At 42.1% G+C, this 15,252-nt stretch overlaps 1 protein-coding gene across 1 annotated transcript; it reads left to right on the forward strand.

The window, feature by feature from the left end:
• Window positions 1-2,794: 2,794 nt before the first annotated feature.
• Window positions 2,795-14,763, forward strand: LOC306794707 (inhibitor of nuclear factor kappa-B kinase subunit alpha-like). The gene is made up of 22 exons (XM_079292891.1): window positions 2,795-2,904; window positions 3,396-3,519; window positions 3,753-3,847; window positions 4,030-4,147; window positions 4,872-4,941; window positions 5,029-5,117; window positions 5,202-5,291; window positions 5,444-5,568; window positions 6,393-6,500; window positions 6,664-6,799; window positions 7,077-7,271; window positions 7,614-7,716; window positions 7,981-8,104; window positions 8,591-8,742; window positions 8,877-8,938; window positions 9,040-9,149; window positions 11,828-11,877; window positions 11,996-12,101; window positions 12,207-12,354; window positions 12,608-12,744; window positions 13,786-13,885; window positions 14,345-14,763. The coding sequence occupies exons 2-22, from the start codon at window positions 3,415-3,417 to the stop codon at window positions 14,408-14,410; spliced, it is 2,289 nt and encodes a 762-aa protein (XP_079149017.1). The 5' UTR covers window positions 2,795-2,904; window positions 3,396-3,414; the 3' UTR covers window positions 14,411-14,763.
• The last annotated feature ends 489 nt before the right edge of the window (window positions 14,764-15,252 follow it).

The following is a 15,252-nucleotide window of genomic DNA, read 5'->3' on the forward strand; positions in this document are numbered from 1 at the left end:
TTATGTGCATTACAATGTTCTTCGTTTGGCTAATCATACTAGGGATGCAATAGAGGGTCTGGCTGAGCAGCTGGCCCCAACTTCTTTGATTGCTGTGCAAAACAGAATGGCTTTGGACATGTTGCTTGCTGAAAAAGGAGGTGTTTGCTCAATGTTTGGAGACCTGTGTTGCACTATCATCCCCAACAACACTGCGCCGGACGGTTCAGTCACAAAAGCACTGAATAGTCTGAGGGCACTGTCAAACGAAATGCAGGAAGCATCAGGTGTGAACAATCCATTTGGAGATTGGATGGAAAACATGTTTGGAAAATGGAAGCACCTGATCTTCTCAATAGCAGTGTCAGTGGGAGTGTTCATTGCAATACTGGTGTCATGTGGATGTTGTATAATACCCTGTATTCGTTCTTTGGTTGGCCATCTTATCACCACTGCCCTCTCCAAGGAACCACCACCACCCCCTCCTTATGGAGCTTACCCAGTATGGGAAGAGCAGAACAGCCTGGTAGGGTCAGGAGAGGCAGAGGCAGACACAAGCGTGTGAACAGGGTAGGAAGGTTAAGAAAGTGACGTCCTTCAGACGTCAAGAGAGGGATTTGTTGATAAAATTAGCTTATATACAGCTTAATCAGCAGCTAGCTTATATGCAGCTTTAAGTAGCAACTAGCTTATATACAGCTTTAATCAGCAATTAGCTTATATACAGTTTAATTAATCACTAGTATATTTGTAGTTTTAATAACCATTACCTTATGAGGCTTTATTAACCACTCACGCATTACCCACAGCACACACTAGGGCCAGGAAGAAGCAGGAGAGAGATTACAGACTTAACTGCGCCACAAGGAACAGGACGCCATCTTCAGATAGATAAGACAGGAACAATGGACAGTGAGATTCAAGAGAGGGACAATGCCCCATCAGAGCCCAACTCTTGACAACTTGTTTCTCAGGTCCGTTTTCATGCAACATTTCACGCACACTGATGGAAGCCAACGCCTTCTGGGAGGGGCCAAGGTGGACGGACGTCCACGGCCTCCATCCAGGTGTCATACACATACAAATGTGCCACGCCTGCATCTTTGACTTTGACCAATGTGTATCAAGGGGTGAAACCCTTTATTAAGCTTCACACTGCCGTGTTGAAGTGTGTTCTGATGGTGGATCTCTGCGAAGTGAAACTATTAGAAATCCCATGCATGTTTAATTGCTGGGCTGAATAACTCTGTTGATAAATAAATCTATTGCTTTGATATAACTATACGCCTCTGAGAGCTTTCTGTTTCATTCTTAAACCCGCTCTAAGTGTGAAAGACAGCTTTATTTTCACAACAGAAACCACCGACTGGTGACAGTGTTATGATGGTAAGTTGTGGCATTGACTTGGCCAATGTTAGCTTGCTTTTCACAGATGAGGTAGTGTTCGGCTACAAGCTAGCCTAGCTAACGTTAGCTAGATAAATGATAAATGTCCAAAATTGAGACCGTTATGATCTGGTCAAATAAGCAAGCTGGCGCTGTTCGCATCATCGAGATTATTTAATTTAACATGTTAGCCGTAGTTACTTGCTTACAATCGATGAGCAAGCTATCCATGGTGGTAGTTGTAAAGAGGGCAATCTTATCATTTCTAATAATTTATGTCAAATAATGTTTAAGTTAACCAGCTCTCAACAGCACCTGGAGGCTTTTATGTTGATGGCTACTCAGACAGATGTTTTGCAGATGCTGGACAGTGAGAAAATCATAGACGGTGTTGCAGAAAAGAGTGAGCTGCTGCAAAAACTACTCGTGTAGTGAGGTAATAATAACACATGAGTATACTGATATTGTTTTTTATTACTATGTGACTATAATGCACCTGGGCTGGCAGAGTTAGTTTAGGTTCTGTTACTTAACTTATTGTTTTGTTATGCACCTTCAACACCCCTACACACACACACACACACACAATCACACACCCAGCATGCAACACTACTGATACCACTGATGTTCACACCCCATCGTATGTTCTGTTCATTTCAATATAGTTCAAACTAATTCTACCCTCTGATTCCAGTTTCTTTATTGTGTGGTCTTTCTCTGCTGACATTCATTCCTTAAGGCTCTGTAGTTATACGTATAACCATCTGATACTAGCCCAAAGTTCAGCATATTCATCGAGCAAACTACTACCTTGGAGTATTATTTTATTCAATGTGTCCATCCAGGCAAATTGGTGGATCCAAATGTTATAAAAAAAACCATATATGATGTAATTTCTTTGTAATCATCGAAAATAATGTTAAGTGTATGGGTATTTTTCCAAGTAGGCCACTGACATCGATACGTGCGATGCATTAAGTGGGCCGGTCTGACAGTAAACTCCCGGGCCACTTTTTTCCCCGAGTCCGCCCCTGGTTCCAGCAATGACCAGGTATATTCTCTGTTTTATGAGTCCTTGGATTAAAACAAATGGAAAACATCTGGATTAATTAAGATACCCAGCAGTATAAAAAGTAGTTCAAATTTGTCCCAACTGTAAAATTCAACAACATGATATTGTAAAAATGAGTGATTCTTCCTAATGGGTACTTTTAATTGAGTAAATATACATTGCGTGTCATATGATCAAACGTGTATTATATATAAAGTGATATATGAAAATAGTAATTTGTTTATTATTTATATTTGTTTATAAAGGCCTGTTGATTTTTACGGTCATCAACAATTTTAGTTGACCGCTGCTGGTGTTCGCGTCCCTGAACGCAACCTCGCTTTTAATTTTGCAAGAAAAAGAACATCCGGGTACTCTGGTGACATCGCGACGGAAAGTACACACATTCTCACGGTGCCGAAAAAACAACCGGACAGCACGCAGTTACACCGAAAAAACGGCTCATGACACTTACATAGAAACACAAAGTAAGTCTAAAAAAACTTGCTTTTTTATCGACGGAAGCATCCACTTAAAACTTAATTTAAGTGGCGTCGAAGCCATTCAGTTTGTAGGTAATGCTAACGAGCCGGCGCCGTCTATTTCTGGAATGTATGGGGGCTGCCGTTGTTTTGGCTACACTGTTGACTGCCCGTTAGCTAGCTACCTGCTAAAATTAGCCAATTTAGTCAACTATAATATTTAAATGTTGTGTTTTTCATACATGCTATCTGTAATTAACAGGCCACTTGTGCCAAAAACGTAATTTAACATCAATATTGTTCAAATATCTGTGTCAGCTGACATTAGCTTGGCATGCCTTCCAGGATGTAGCCATGTCCTTGGTTTTTAGTTTGCTAACTAGGTAGGAATTTAAACGTCGCAGTCAGTTTGTGATCACTACAAATGCGGTTTAGATTAAATATTACTGGATATAATATAACTTTACTGTCATGTAAACGTTGTTTATATATTTCAGTTTATCTTGCGTCACAACAATGGAGAAACCTCCCTTCAGGCAGAACCAGAACTGCGGAGACTGGGAGCTGAAGGAGAGGCTGGGAATGGGCGGATTTGGACATGTTTACCTGTACCAACATCATGTAAGTTCATTTATATGACCCTGACACTGCAGATAAATGTGACACTAAACACTGACACCTCTCAAAACAACCATAACATTTACTACTTATCTACACCACTTTACGTCCTAAAGTACCCTGAAGTATTGTGTAATTTTATGAAGATATATTGGGGAATAGCTAAACACAAACTTGCTGTTTTGTGGTACTCTTTTATGCAGTGACATAACAGTTTATTTTTGTCTGTGTTGTAGGATACAAATGAAAAACTAGCTGTGAAAATGTGCCGTCTGGAGCTCACGCCAAGGAATAAGGACAGATGGGGCAGAGAAATCCAGATCATGAAAAAGTTTGACCAATTTTTATGTACTTTATTCCGTTAGGTGACAGTTCATTAGCACATTGATTCAAAGGCATTATATACAGTAATGTCCTGGTATCATAATGATACTTATTCACAGTTACTATGATCATGCATGAGTATCATTAAATAGTAATAGCAGTATTGACTCCTCCATCTCTCCCAATCAGGTTGAATCACATCAATGTCGTGTCAGCCCGAGATGTCCCGGAGGAAATGAGACACATCGCCCTAAATGATCTCCCGCTGTTGGCCATGGAGTACTGCTCCAGAGGAGACCTGAGGAAGGTGAGGAAGCTTAGAATATGTCCACATTGAGCCATTGTTCAGTACACCTTACCTACAAATATAAGAAATGCATCATTCACTTCCCTCTTCAGTTAAGAGTCAGATCACCTTACAGAGCAGCCGCCTCACTAAACTCCCATATCAACAAACACGTTTTACCTGTCAGACTCCAGTGTTCATCAGATTTCCACCCAGTCAGAGAAAGTAAGTGTGCGTCCTTCCTGGTAATAGTGCACCATGGAGCGTCACTCCTGGAGGGCAGCAGAGGAGGTCGTACCAGCGTCTGGTTAAACATCACAACATCGGCATGAGTCATGCTGTTAGGCTCCGTGCGGATTGTCATTTTAAGACCAGTCTCTATTGTAAAGTTTACTGCCTGCCATGCTGTTGCTCCTGCATTGCTCTCTGCACAATGAGTCAGCAAAAAAAATGCAGTGAGTTGACTTTTAGGAGGAAGCAGTACTGTTCACCTGGTTAACACATAGTTTTTATACGCTGTAATCAAATGTGCTGTTGTCTGATAACAAGAACAGAAAACGATGTAAATTGGAGTGTGCGTGTGCGTGTGCGTGTGCGTGTGCGTGCGTGTGTGTGTGTGTGTGTGTGTGTGTGTGTGTCATTACAGTGTAGATGGGCAATGGTTGAAGTTGCAACACATGCTGCACTGTACGTCATACACACACATCTGTAATGTAGATTTACTGCAGATGTGATGTGATTACAGATGCTGAGCAAACCTGATAACTGCTGCGGATTGAAAGAGAGTGAAGTTCTTTCGTTGCTCAATGATGTTGGTATGTCATGTTTTGTTCATTCAGATGAGTCTTATTTTTTGTGTTAGAGCCTCATCTTTCAGTTAAACTGCTTGTTTTGTGTTCCAGGATCTGGTATCCAGTATCTTCACGAGAACAAGATCATACACAGAGACCTTAAACCTGAAAACATAGTGCTGCAAGATATCAACGGAAAGGTAAACTGACGCTTCACCGTTTTGTTCTGTTTGACTTTACATCTTGAGGAAACTGTCTGAAATGTTCTTTTTCTTCTTCTACAGCTGGTTCACAAAATCATTGACCTGGGCTACGCTAAAGACCTGGACCAGGGCAGTCTGTGCACCTCCTTCGTTGGCACGCTTCAGTACCTGGTAAGCAAACAAATAACGATGTCTTCATCCTCAGGTGCACCTCGCTTTATCACATCTATGACGCTTCCTTCCTTCACAGATGTAGAAATGCTAGCTAACGTGGTCATCGATGTCGATCAATTGTGTGACGTTGCATCACTTTTTCTCTCTAGGCTCCTGAGCTGTTTGAGAACAAGCCATACACGGTGACTGTGGACTACTGGAGCTTCGGCACCATGCTATTTGAATGCATTTGTGGTTTCCGTCCGTTCCTGCACAACCTTCAGCCTGTGCAGTGGTGAGTTGACCTGATAAGCAAAACACCATGACGTGTACGTGTTGCACAGGAGTGGTTTGTTTTACCGGAGGGATAACAAGGGTTTTGGAGAGTTAAGTTGGCTTATAAAATCAAATAAAAGACACTTTGATTCACCTCGTCAGTCTACTGCAGAGGATGAGTGAAAGGTACTTTTTGTACTTTAATGGGTTCAATGACAACAAGAGCTGCTAACAGCTAATTCTGCATGTTTTTATTGTTGCCAGTTAAACAAATAACAGTTAAAAAAAAATACAACAGGGATCAGGTATCTAGTTTAACTGACTCCGTGGCAGCATTTCCTGTTTACCCCATTTGATCCAGTTATGACGGGTGGAGCCGTTACACAGCGGTGAAAAGCCATCGGAGTATATTCACTCCCACACCCGGGAGACTTCTTGTCAAATATCAGGTTTTTAGGTAAATTAGATACAAATGTAACACAATTAAGAAAACTCAGACGAGCAGCAAAATACTGAGATGCAGCCGCTGGAGTCAGGTCACCAAAACAAATGTAAAATGAACTTATCATCATTTATAACTTATCATATTTATTATCACAGCAACCACCTGCCTGACTTAGCAAACCAAAAATTCAAACAAAACCTTTGCTCACCTGTCTAAACAAAACACAAGTGACTCAATAATGTTTGCTGGAAATAACTGAAAACTGTCAATTTTAAAGTGTTACCAAATATGATATGTTTTATTTCCCATCAGACTGCTGCTATGCTTTTGTGCTTTGAATATAAAATCAAACAGCAATGAGTTTAAGATGTAAATCATCGCCGTCTTTTCATTCACAGGGCGAGCAAAGTGAGGACTAAAGGTCCTAGAGACATCATGGCTGTAGAGGACCCGAACGGAGAAGTGAGGTTCTCCACACAACTCCCCTACCCCAACAGCCTGAGCAGGTCAGGACGCCGTGACTCACATCAATCACTAAGCACACAGGGGGGGGCGACGGCATGTTCTTCCTAAGCTGGAGAAAGTACTATAGACTCGAGTCGCTGTGTGTTCCAAGTATCGTTTAGTGATTCCTCTCCCTGAACTCGTGCTTTATTCGCTGTTATTTAGGACGATGTTGGGCCCGATGGAAATGCTGCTGCAGCTGATGTTAAAGTGGGATCCTGATTACAGAGGAGGCAAACTCAACACCGACACCAAGAAACCCTCGTGCTTTGAAGAAATGGAGCAGATCCTGAGTATGAAGGTGAGTTACCGGCAGACCTTTAGATCCTAAGAGTTGGCGTTTAATCAGTGCTTTATACGACACTGTGCAGAAATAACTGCTTTAAACAAAATTAATACATAAGAAATAAGAACTATATTTACAGAAGCTTTGAACTTTTCGGTACATTCCTATAAAAACACGATATCTCTGCTTCTGCTGCATTGATTTAAATCAGTGTGAGGTCTCTTTTAAGCTGTTTCTGTAAACGACGACCCGTTTTTTACACCAAACCGTTTGTCTCCTCTGTCTCCTTTAGGTCGTCCACATCCTGAACATGACCACAGCTCAGGTCCACTCTTTCCAGCTGACCCCAGACGAAAGTCTCCACAGTCTGCAGAAGCGCATCGAGGCCGAGACCAAGATCGAGGTGGTGAACCAGGAGCTGCTGCAGGAGACGGGAGTGTCGCTGGATCCCAGGAAGGCCGCTGCTCAGTGTGTCCTAGATGGAGTGGTGAGTTGGCTCTCGATGCAGCTGAAAGGGTGTCCTCGTGTTTCTACGGGTTAAAGACACCAACCATGAGCTGGCAACGCCCACAAATGGAGTCTTGCTGCGTATCTCTCTTGTATTTTCTCTCTCTTCATGTCCTTACGGTGTCCCACTGCTCATGAAGCAAACAAACAAGCTATTGTATGTTAGTCTCTCCCTTTGGACCCTTTACAAAGACGGGAGATATATCTGTAAAAGACTTGTTTCAGGGATAAAAACAATAACGCTGCAGGAAAGAGCTGTTTTAAGCGACAGGAAAGGTATGTGCAGGCTGTGTAAGTGGTGCTGTTCTTGTCCCCTGTGTAGAGAGGGTGGGACAGCTACATCGTCTATCTGTTTGACAAGAGCATCACCAAGTACTCTGGACCCCTCAGTGCCAGACAGCTGCCTGAAAAAGTCAACACGATAGGTGGGTCTATTTTAAGGAGTGTCTGCTGTCGATGAGACGATGAACTGTTGAATGAACCTCGATGCATTTCACAAATCACAGGTTTACTCCTTTCTACAGACTTCCTGTGTTTCTCTCAGATCAATGATGTAATGAAATATATATGTTTAGCTGTGATTAGCATCATCATAGTGTCTTAACTTAATAAATGGCGGAGTTGTGTTTCCCTGCTCCACTTTAACACCACGTAGTGCAGCTCTCATGAGTCTGGTTGTAACTTCTCAGTGCAAGAGGCCAAGACGCAGATTCCTCTGGTGCTGCTGAAGAAGGTTTGGGGTGAAGCGGTGAGCTACATCTGTGGGCTGAAGGACGACTACAGCAGGCTGTTCCAAGGACAGAGAGCTGCTATGTGAGTAATCTGTGGTTGTTTTAACATCGACGAAAGACACCACAATTTTGTGTTCGTCTCAACTCAAAAATATCTTCTTTTTTATGTTTTTTTTACAATTTTATTTTTATTTAGTTGACGTTGAAGTCCATTTATTAATAGTTAAGTTGTCAGTTGTTTATTAATTGCAGTAGAACCTTTTTTTATTTTGCATAACGATCATTTAATCCAGGTTAGGTTCTTTATTTTAGAGCTATTTTTATAATCCAATAATTGGTTTGAATAATTCTTTTAACTTAAAACATTCTCTGATTTCTAGCTTCTTAAATATGAAATATTGTCTGGTTTCTTTCCTCCTCTGTGACAGTGAACTGAATATCTTTTGATATAAATCAACAGATTTGTAGACGTTCTGCTGGATGATGCAGCCAGCCCCACCAGAGGGAACTGAACCCTCCTCCTCTTCCTCCCAACGCTCTCTAATCCTTAATCGTCTCCTCCCTCCAGGTTGAGTCTCCTGCGCTACAACACCAACCTGACCAGGTGTAAGAACAGCATGTTCGGCTTCTCTCAGCAGCTGAAGGCCAAGCTGGACTTCTTTAAGAGCAGCATCCAGTACGACCTGGAGAAATACAGCGATCAGATGCACTACGGCATATGTGAGTGCTTCCCGGCAGCTGGTTGTTTCAGTTTGACGCTTGACCCTCTGATGGAGGACATTTTAACATATGGGAACATGTAATACAGCACTGAGCCAGATGTTTGTTTTGATGAGCTGTGTGTGTATTTGAAGCCTCTGAGAAGATGCTGAAAGCCTGGCAGGAGAACGAGGAGCGAGCTGCTGCTTTTGCACAGGTAATGCATGTTTGTTTTTCACATTTAAAACATTAAAAAGGCCTGTAATGTTTCTCAATGTAAATCTTTGATGGTGGTGTGATTCCTGGTTCGCCCTGCAGGTGGCAGAGGTGAGCCACCTGGATGATGAAATCATGGCTCTGCACTCAGAGATAGTGGAACTTCAGAGGAGTCCGTACGCTCGACGCCAAGGAGACAAGATGGAGCAGCTGTGAGTGTTACTGTGGTCCGACAATACTAATATTTCATCTATACAGTTATCAATAGGCTCTCTCGGGTTTAGTTAATTTGAAAGACTGATCTCCTTAGTACTCACTCTACAACACTTGATGTCTTGAAGTCTTTGTGGTTTTCACAATACGTGACTGAGTCCACAGGTGGTCACACTCTATCAGATCTTTCCTCAGGAGGAATCCCAGTTAACGTCTTCAAACTACGTTTAAAAAGTCACTAAAGAAGTGACTCTGGTGTAGTGATGCTCGTTGATGTTGTCATCGGCACACATGTTGACTAGGGGTGTAACGATACGCGTATTCGTATTGAACCGTTCGGTACGAGGCTCACGGTTCGGTACGCATGACGAACCGAATACGTTTGAATAAAAAAATTTAAATTTTTTTTTTTTTTTTTTAACCTTTATTTAACCAGGTAGTCCCATTGAGATTAAAAATCTCTTTTGCGAGATGTAAATAACAATACAAGATGTAAGTAACAATACAAGATGTAAGCCAGATGTAAGTAACAATACTACATGACATTAAGGAGCAGTTTTTGTTTTTTATGCTTATGTGTTGCTAAGAAGACACCCCAGAAGACGGGTCACTCAGGTATAGTTCCATCATTGTTCAAAGTCAAAGAATAACTTGATGATGTTAGTTGTAATGAATAAATATATTTTAAAATCAAGTACATTTCTCTGGCATTTATAGTTTTCTACCGTACCGAAACGTACCGAACCGTGGCTCCACTGTATCGTAGCGAACCCAACCGTGAGTTTTGTGAACCGTTACACCCCTAATGTTGACATAATAGTCTGCTTCCACATGTCTTTACTACTATTGCACCCGGTGTAGACTCACTGTGTTATGTTTAATTGTGCAAACGTCCAATACACAACGACACCTTTGGTCAGTGTTGCAAATGCAACAGCTAGCGCACACAGGTACACTACAGGTGAGGAGACTCCTCCGCCAGGTTTCCCCTCAACACCCGTCTTGAACTCTGATTGGCTGTAGCTCCCCGACACATCCAGATGTTTAGCCTGCTAGATATCTGGAATCAGTCTACGGTGCACCGGCCTATCGTCAAGCGGCGATGTGCGAGCGCCGAGCTATCGTGGATTACATCAACAACTGGGCTCAAGTCGTGCAGTGTGAACTATTCATAAAGAGTTTTACAGATATGTATGCACCGTACTTTCCGGACTATAGAGCGCACCGGTATATAGGCCGCACCAGCTCATTTTTAAAAGAAAAAAAGAAGGTGTACATAGATAAGCCGCACTGGTCTATAAGCCGCAGGGGTCCCCGTTGAACAGCAAGATGCTTTCAACAGCACTAAAGTTGTCTTCTTCTATGAACAGCATAACATGTCGCTAGCTTCTAAGCTAATTTTAACATTACGGCCAATGGGGAAATGCTAACCGCGATTAGCATTAGCGAATATATAATATATCTTCGTACATCTTTTCATGCAGACATACTTGCATTGCAGACTAAGGTCTCTCACGGCTACCAAACGAAAAGCAATGAGGCAATAACTGTTGTTGCTCATAGCTCTGAATAGCTGTTGTGCTAGCAGCAACTGGCCAAGCCAGTTAGCCGTAAATGCTATTCAGAGCTATGAGCAGAGAAGATCAGCGTTTTCTCAAGTCTGCCAGTGGATCCTAACAGCGTGGAGCAGTGTGAAAGAATCCATCATCACCAACGGGTTCTGAAAGGCTGGGATACTATGTGATTAAGGGGACAGCGCAATGAGTGTTTTTGTGTGCGTGTTTTTGAGTGAGAGAAATAAATGATCTTGGTTTGCAATATAACTCTGCTGTCCAGAGTCTGCATTTGGGTCCTTGAACACACCACATCATGTACCGGTACCTTCATGGCTGAATAACAACGAATGGCTGAGATAAAGCAGACTATGAAAACACACATATTACTCGCATGCTGGGGGGGGTACAGTTAGGACAATGTTTAGAAAAGTGTAGCATTCAGCGTGTTGTTGAAAGCATTTGTCACGGAGAAAAATACCGGAAATAGTACAGACATATTAAAATAAAAGTCAGAAAAAAAAGTCTGCGCAACATCATCATACCAGCCATTGTAAACACAATTATACATGAACTAAGATCATTCGCCGTGTTGTTGAAAGCATTTGTCATGGAGAAAAATGCTCCATATGCTCCGTGGTCTCACCACGGAGCATATGGACTTTTTTTATGGACTTTTTTTTCTGACTTTTATTTTAATATGTCTGGACTATTTCCGGTATTTTTCTCCGTGACAAATGCTTTCAACAACACGCTGAACAACAAACTTCAACCTTTTTTGTTAACAGTCCTAGTGAGAGGTAGGTCAAAGGTACTTCATCCATATTGTAGCGACCCTGACAGTAACAGCTGGTAGCAGAGGGGTTGCTGGTAGCAACTGTTCTGTGTCGGTAGCTAGTAAATGTTGTGTTAGACCGGAACCGGAAGTTGCGTTGTTGTTGTGGCGGAGAAAAGCTACGGAAAAATCCGTATATAAAGCGCACCGGACTATAAGCCGACGCCTCAAAGCGTGGGGTAAAAAGTAGCGGCTTATAGTCCGAAAAGTACGGTGATTTGGGCCGCTGCCTTTAGAATGCAGTCTTGTAGATATATAATTTATATGTGACTAATTTGTTTTATCGCAGAGAAGAAAAGGCGATTGAGCTCTACAAGCAAATGAAGATGAAATGCAAAAGTAAGAAACGTCTTCATCTAATTTATTCAAAATGTGAAATCAACTGAACGGCTTTGATGTTCCTCAGACAGCCAAACAGAAATCAAATGAACCCATTTGTTATCCGATTGTCTCTCAGTACCTGAGCCAGATGTGAGCAGCGACAGCTCTGAGATGGTGAAGGCCATCATTCAGACGGTCCAGAACCAGGATAAGGTCCTCAAAGACCTGTACACCCACCTCAGGTAAGAGACCAGCACTCCTCCAAGACATGCAGCGCTGTAGTCACACCTGTGTGTTCAACTGTGTGTTCACTGCGTGTCAACGTCTGCCTCGCCTCCTCCCAACAGTAAGATCCTGATCAGCAAACAGAAGATCATCGACTTGTTTCCACGGATCGAGAAAACCTTGGAGAGCATCAAGGATGCGGACAACACAGTGATGCAGATGCAGATCAAGAGACAGAGAGAGTTCTGGCATTTACTGAAGATCGCCTGCGTGAGTGACTTCATCAGTTCAGTTTAGTTGTATAGTTGATCGAGTAGCAACACTCGGGCATTGAGGGTCAGTGAGGGCCCTAATATTCAGAGTAATCTGTTAATTAAGCACAACTTTGCTGCTCTGAATGAACACAAACATGAAGAGCTTCCTTCTAGTAGGAGATAGACTCTGTTTGTTATTCCTGGATGTAACTGTACGATCTCTCGCTCGCTCTCGCTCTCTCTCCCTCCTCCTCCTCCTCCTCCTCCAGGCTCAAAACTTGACCCGAAACTCAATAGCAGCGAGTCCCGAGTCGTCCAACCTGCTGCAGGTGTCTCAGTGGTCCCAGTCGGCTCAGCCAGTCAGCTCCCCACATCCCCTCACCTCCCTACCTGGGCCCAATGACAGGTAACCCATCCAGATGAATCATGTGACTCGTGATTAGTGCCTGTGTACAAGGTGTCAACCCCTTTGACCTTTTTCATGTTGAACTGTGTGAAAACAAACTGATCTAATATCGGTATAAACGGAGAACACAAAATAGTTGATTGTGTAAATGTTGACCCGCTTTCAAGTCAATACCTTTAGTCAGTAATAATGACCTTTGTCCACTTGGGGGCAGCAGAAACCAGCTGTAAACACACAACACTGACATTTTATCTCTTAATCCTCTGAACCTCAAGAAGTGTCTGTGTGTTTTTTGCTCCTCTGTAGCCTTGATATTTACTGCATTATATAAATCCTGCACCTCATCACAACCATGGCTAGAAGAAGAGAGAACTTCAAGAGTTTCAATGCCATAAATCATAAAAAAGAAAATCATTTCTTTGATTGTTTATTTTACAAACCTTGTCAAACGATGGAATCTATTTATGCAAGAAGTTGCCACAAGTGTGAACAAGGTTGGGGGAAAGGAAGGAGTCTCTACCTGCTGTAAATATTGAACTTTACATTTTTTACTGTTTTAGTTTTGGGGTTCAAATGAATAAGCGAGCTTTCCTTTAGATTCCTGTTTCTAAGACGAATATTTAATCTCCTTTTATTTCTGTGTTTGGTCTCCACCAACTCCTGAGAGAAATATCTCTCTGCTAAACGCTGGTGGATCACATGACCTCTCCTCTATTATACTTGATTTGTACTTTAATTTAGATGCACAGATGTTTCTGCTGATCAGTGTTATAAAATAAGTCCTGATCACATCCATTCACCTTCTTTTGTTTAGTTTTGTTGTTCATAAAACACATAAAAAGCCATGTGCTTAAATACTTAATGTGTTGTGAATATTTTGACATTTTTTACAACCGAATAAAGGTGTGTCTGCTGTGCAGGGTTTTGTAGGTCAGTGTGTCTTGTGCTGTAGCCGGTGAAATACTGAGACCATTGTACATGTGATGGAGGTCTCATGTGATGCAGTGGTGGCTAACAGGTGTGTGTGTGTTTTTTTTTCAGTGACGCTGCACCACGTCTGCTGCAGGAGAACGAGAAGTACCTCAGTCAGCTGACCAGCCTGATGCAGGAAGCGACTGATGAACAGGCCAAAAGCATCGTGGTGAGTTCTCTTGTGTTGTGATCCTGGAGGTTTTTAATGCAGCGCCGTCACATTTACATCCAACAATCGCCCGTCCACCTTTCAAACCGAACGTCTCTCAATTACCTGAAGGCAGAAATGATTTGTTCAGTTTCTGCGCGGTTAAAGTGTCAATAAAATCGTATAAAGATAAGATCACCAGACAAGAAGCAGGAAGATGTGATTCAATTATTAGTTCAGTGGTGTGACAGAGCACCAATTAACTAGTTCTTGATGAAAATAATTCTTTCAATTTAAAATATATATATATATATTCATACATACTGTGTATATAAAAATGTACACAGTATGTATATTTATTACAAATCCCACTAAAAGGGGGAAAAGCAGCAATTCATGCAGAAAACAAATGATTTGTTTTTGTTTCTGATAATCTTTAGAGATATTGTTCTTTTAATCTGGTGGTTTTCCTTTTTCAAGGACCAAGACTGGAGCTGGACCAAATACGAAACCTTAACGACAAAGTTAAAAAAGAGAAATGCGTGAGCGTCCTTCCATCGCTGCCTGCGCTCCGACTGACACTAACGCCTGTGAGCCGCCGTCACATAAAGACTGATCAGTCGACACGGACTCTTAACACGCCGTCTGTCCTCTCCTACGTCTCACACGGGGGACAGTTTGAGGAATAGTCTTGTTTTTACAATGAAGCTGTGTCACTCTACTTTCTGTTTTTCCTTTCTGCACAATACAGATCATAATAATCCATAACATCTGAGGATATTCATTATTACCGTAGTTGCAAAAAAACATATATAGTAAAAAGTGTAGCACCAGATCGGAGGGTTTGAGGTAAAGAGACAGAAACATGGGAACAAGTTCAGCCGTGTGACGTGTGGGGAAACACAGGAAGGGGTTTGGGGCGGGGGGGGGGGGGGGGGGGTGAGGAGGAAATTACAATCAAGCAAACAGCACTTTGATACTCCCATGTATCCTCTCTGTAGAGACAGGCTGCAGGATGTTCAGATTTACAGTTTAACTGTTGTTATCACTCATAATCGGTTTGATATGTTTCACTCTACACAGTCTGGGGTTTAGATTATATGTCCATGTTCTTTTGATTAGTTTATCAACGTGTTCTATGTATCATAGGGGTCTTTAGTCATGATATACGTGACGGACGTGGCTGGTCATCACGTTTCTACGTCTACAGTGTACATCTCTTTTATTATTGTCTGATGCTAAGAGGTTCTGTTCGTGCTGCGTTCATGTCATAAAAGGTTCAAACTGTTTGTTTACGTTCAGAACATCTGCAGAAGATGGAACGTTTCCATCCACTGCTGTCATGTGACTATTAGGCGATAAACAGCTCCAGTCAGGTGTCGTCAAAC

The sequence above is a fragment of the Melanostigma gelatinosum genome (assembly GCF_949748355.1).
Source record: "Melanostigma gelatinosum genome assembly, chromosome: 21".
NCBI classification, from domain to species: domain Eukaryota; kingdom Metazoa; phylum Chordata; class Actinopteri; order Perciformes; family Zoarcidae; genus Melanostigma; species Melanostigma gelatinosum.

What these genes read in the sequence shown, in the direction of transcription:
- LOC306794707 (XM_079292891.1), top strand. Translation starts at nt 3,415, where the DNA reads ATGGAGAAACCTCCCTTCAGGCAGAACCAGAACTGCGGAGACTGGGAG. An exon ending in TTTACCTGTACCAACATCAT is followed by an intron (nt 3,520 to 3,752) that starts GTAAGTTCATTT and finishes TCTGTGTTGTAG; the next exon opens with GATACAAATGAAAAACTAGC. An exon ending in GACCTGTACACCCACCTCAG is followed by an intron (nt 12,102 to 12,206) that starts GTAAGAGACCAG and finishes TCCTCCCAACAG; the next exon opens with TAAGATCCTGATCAGCAAAC.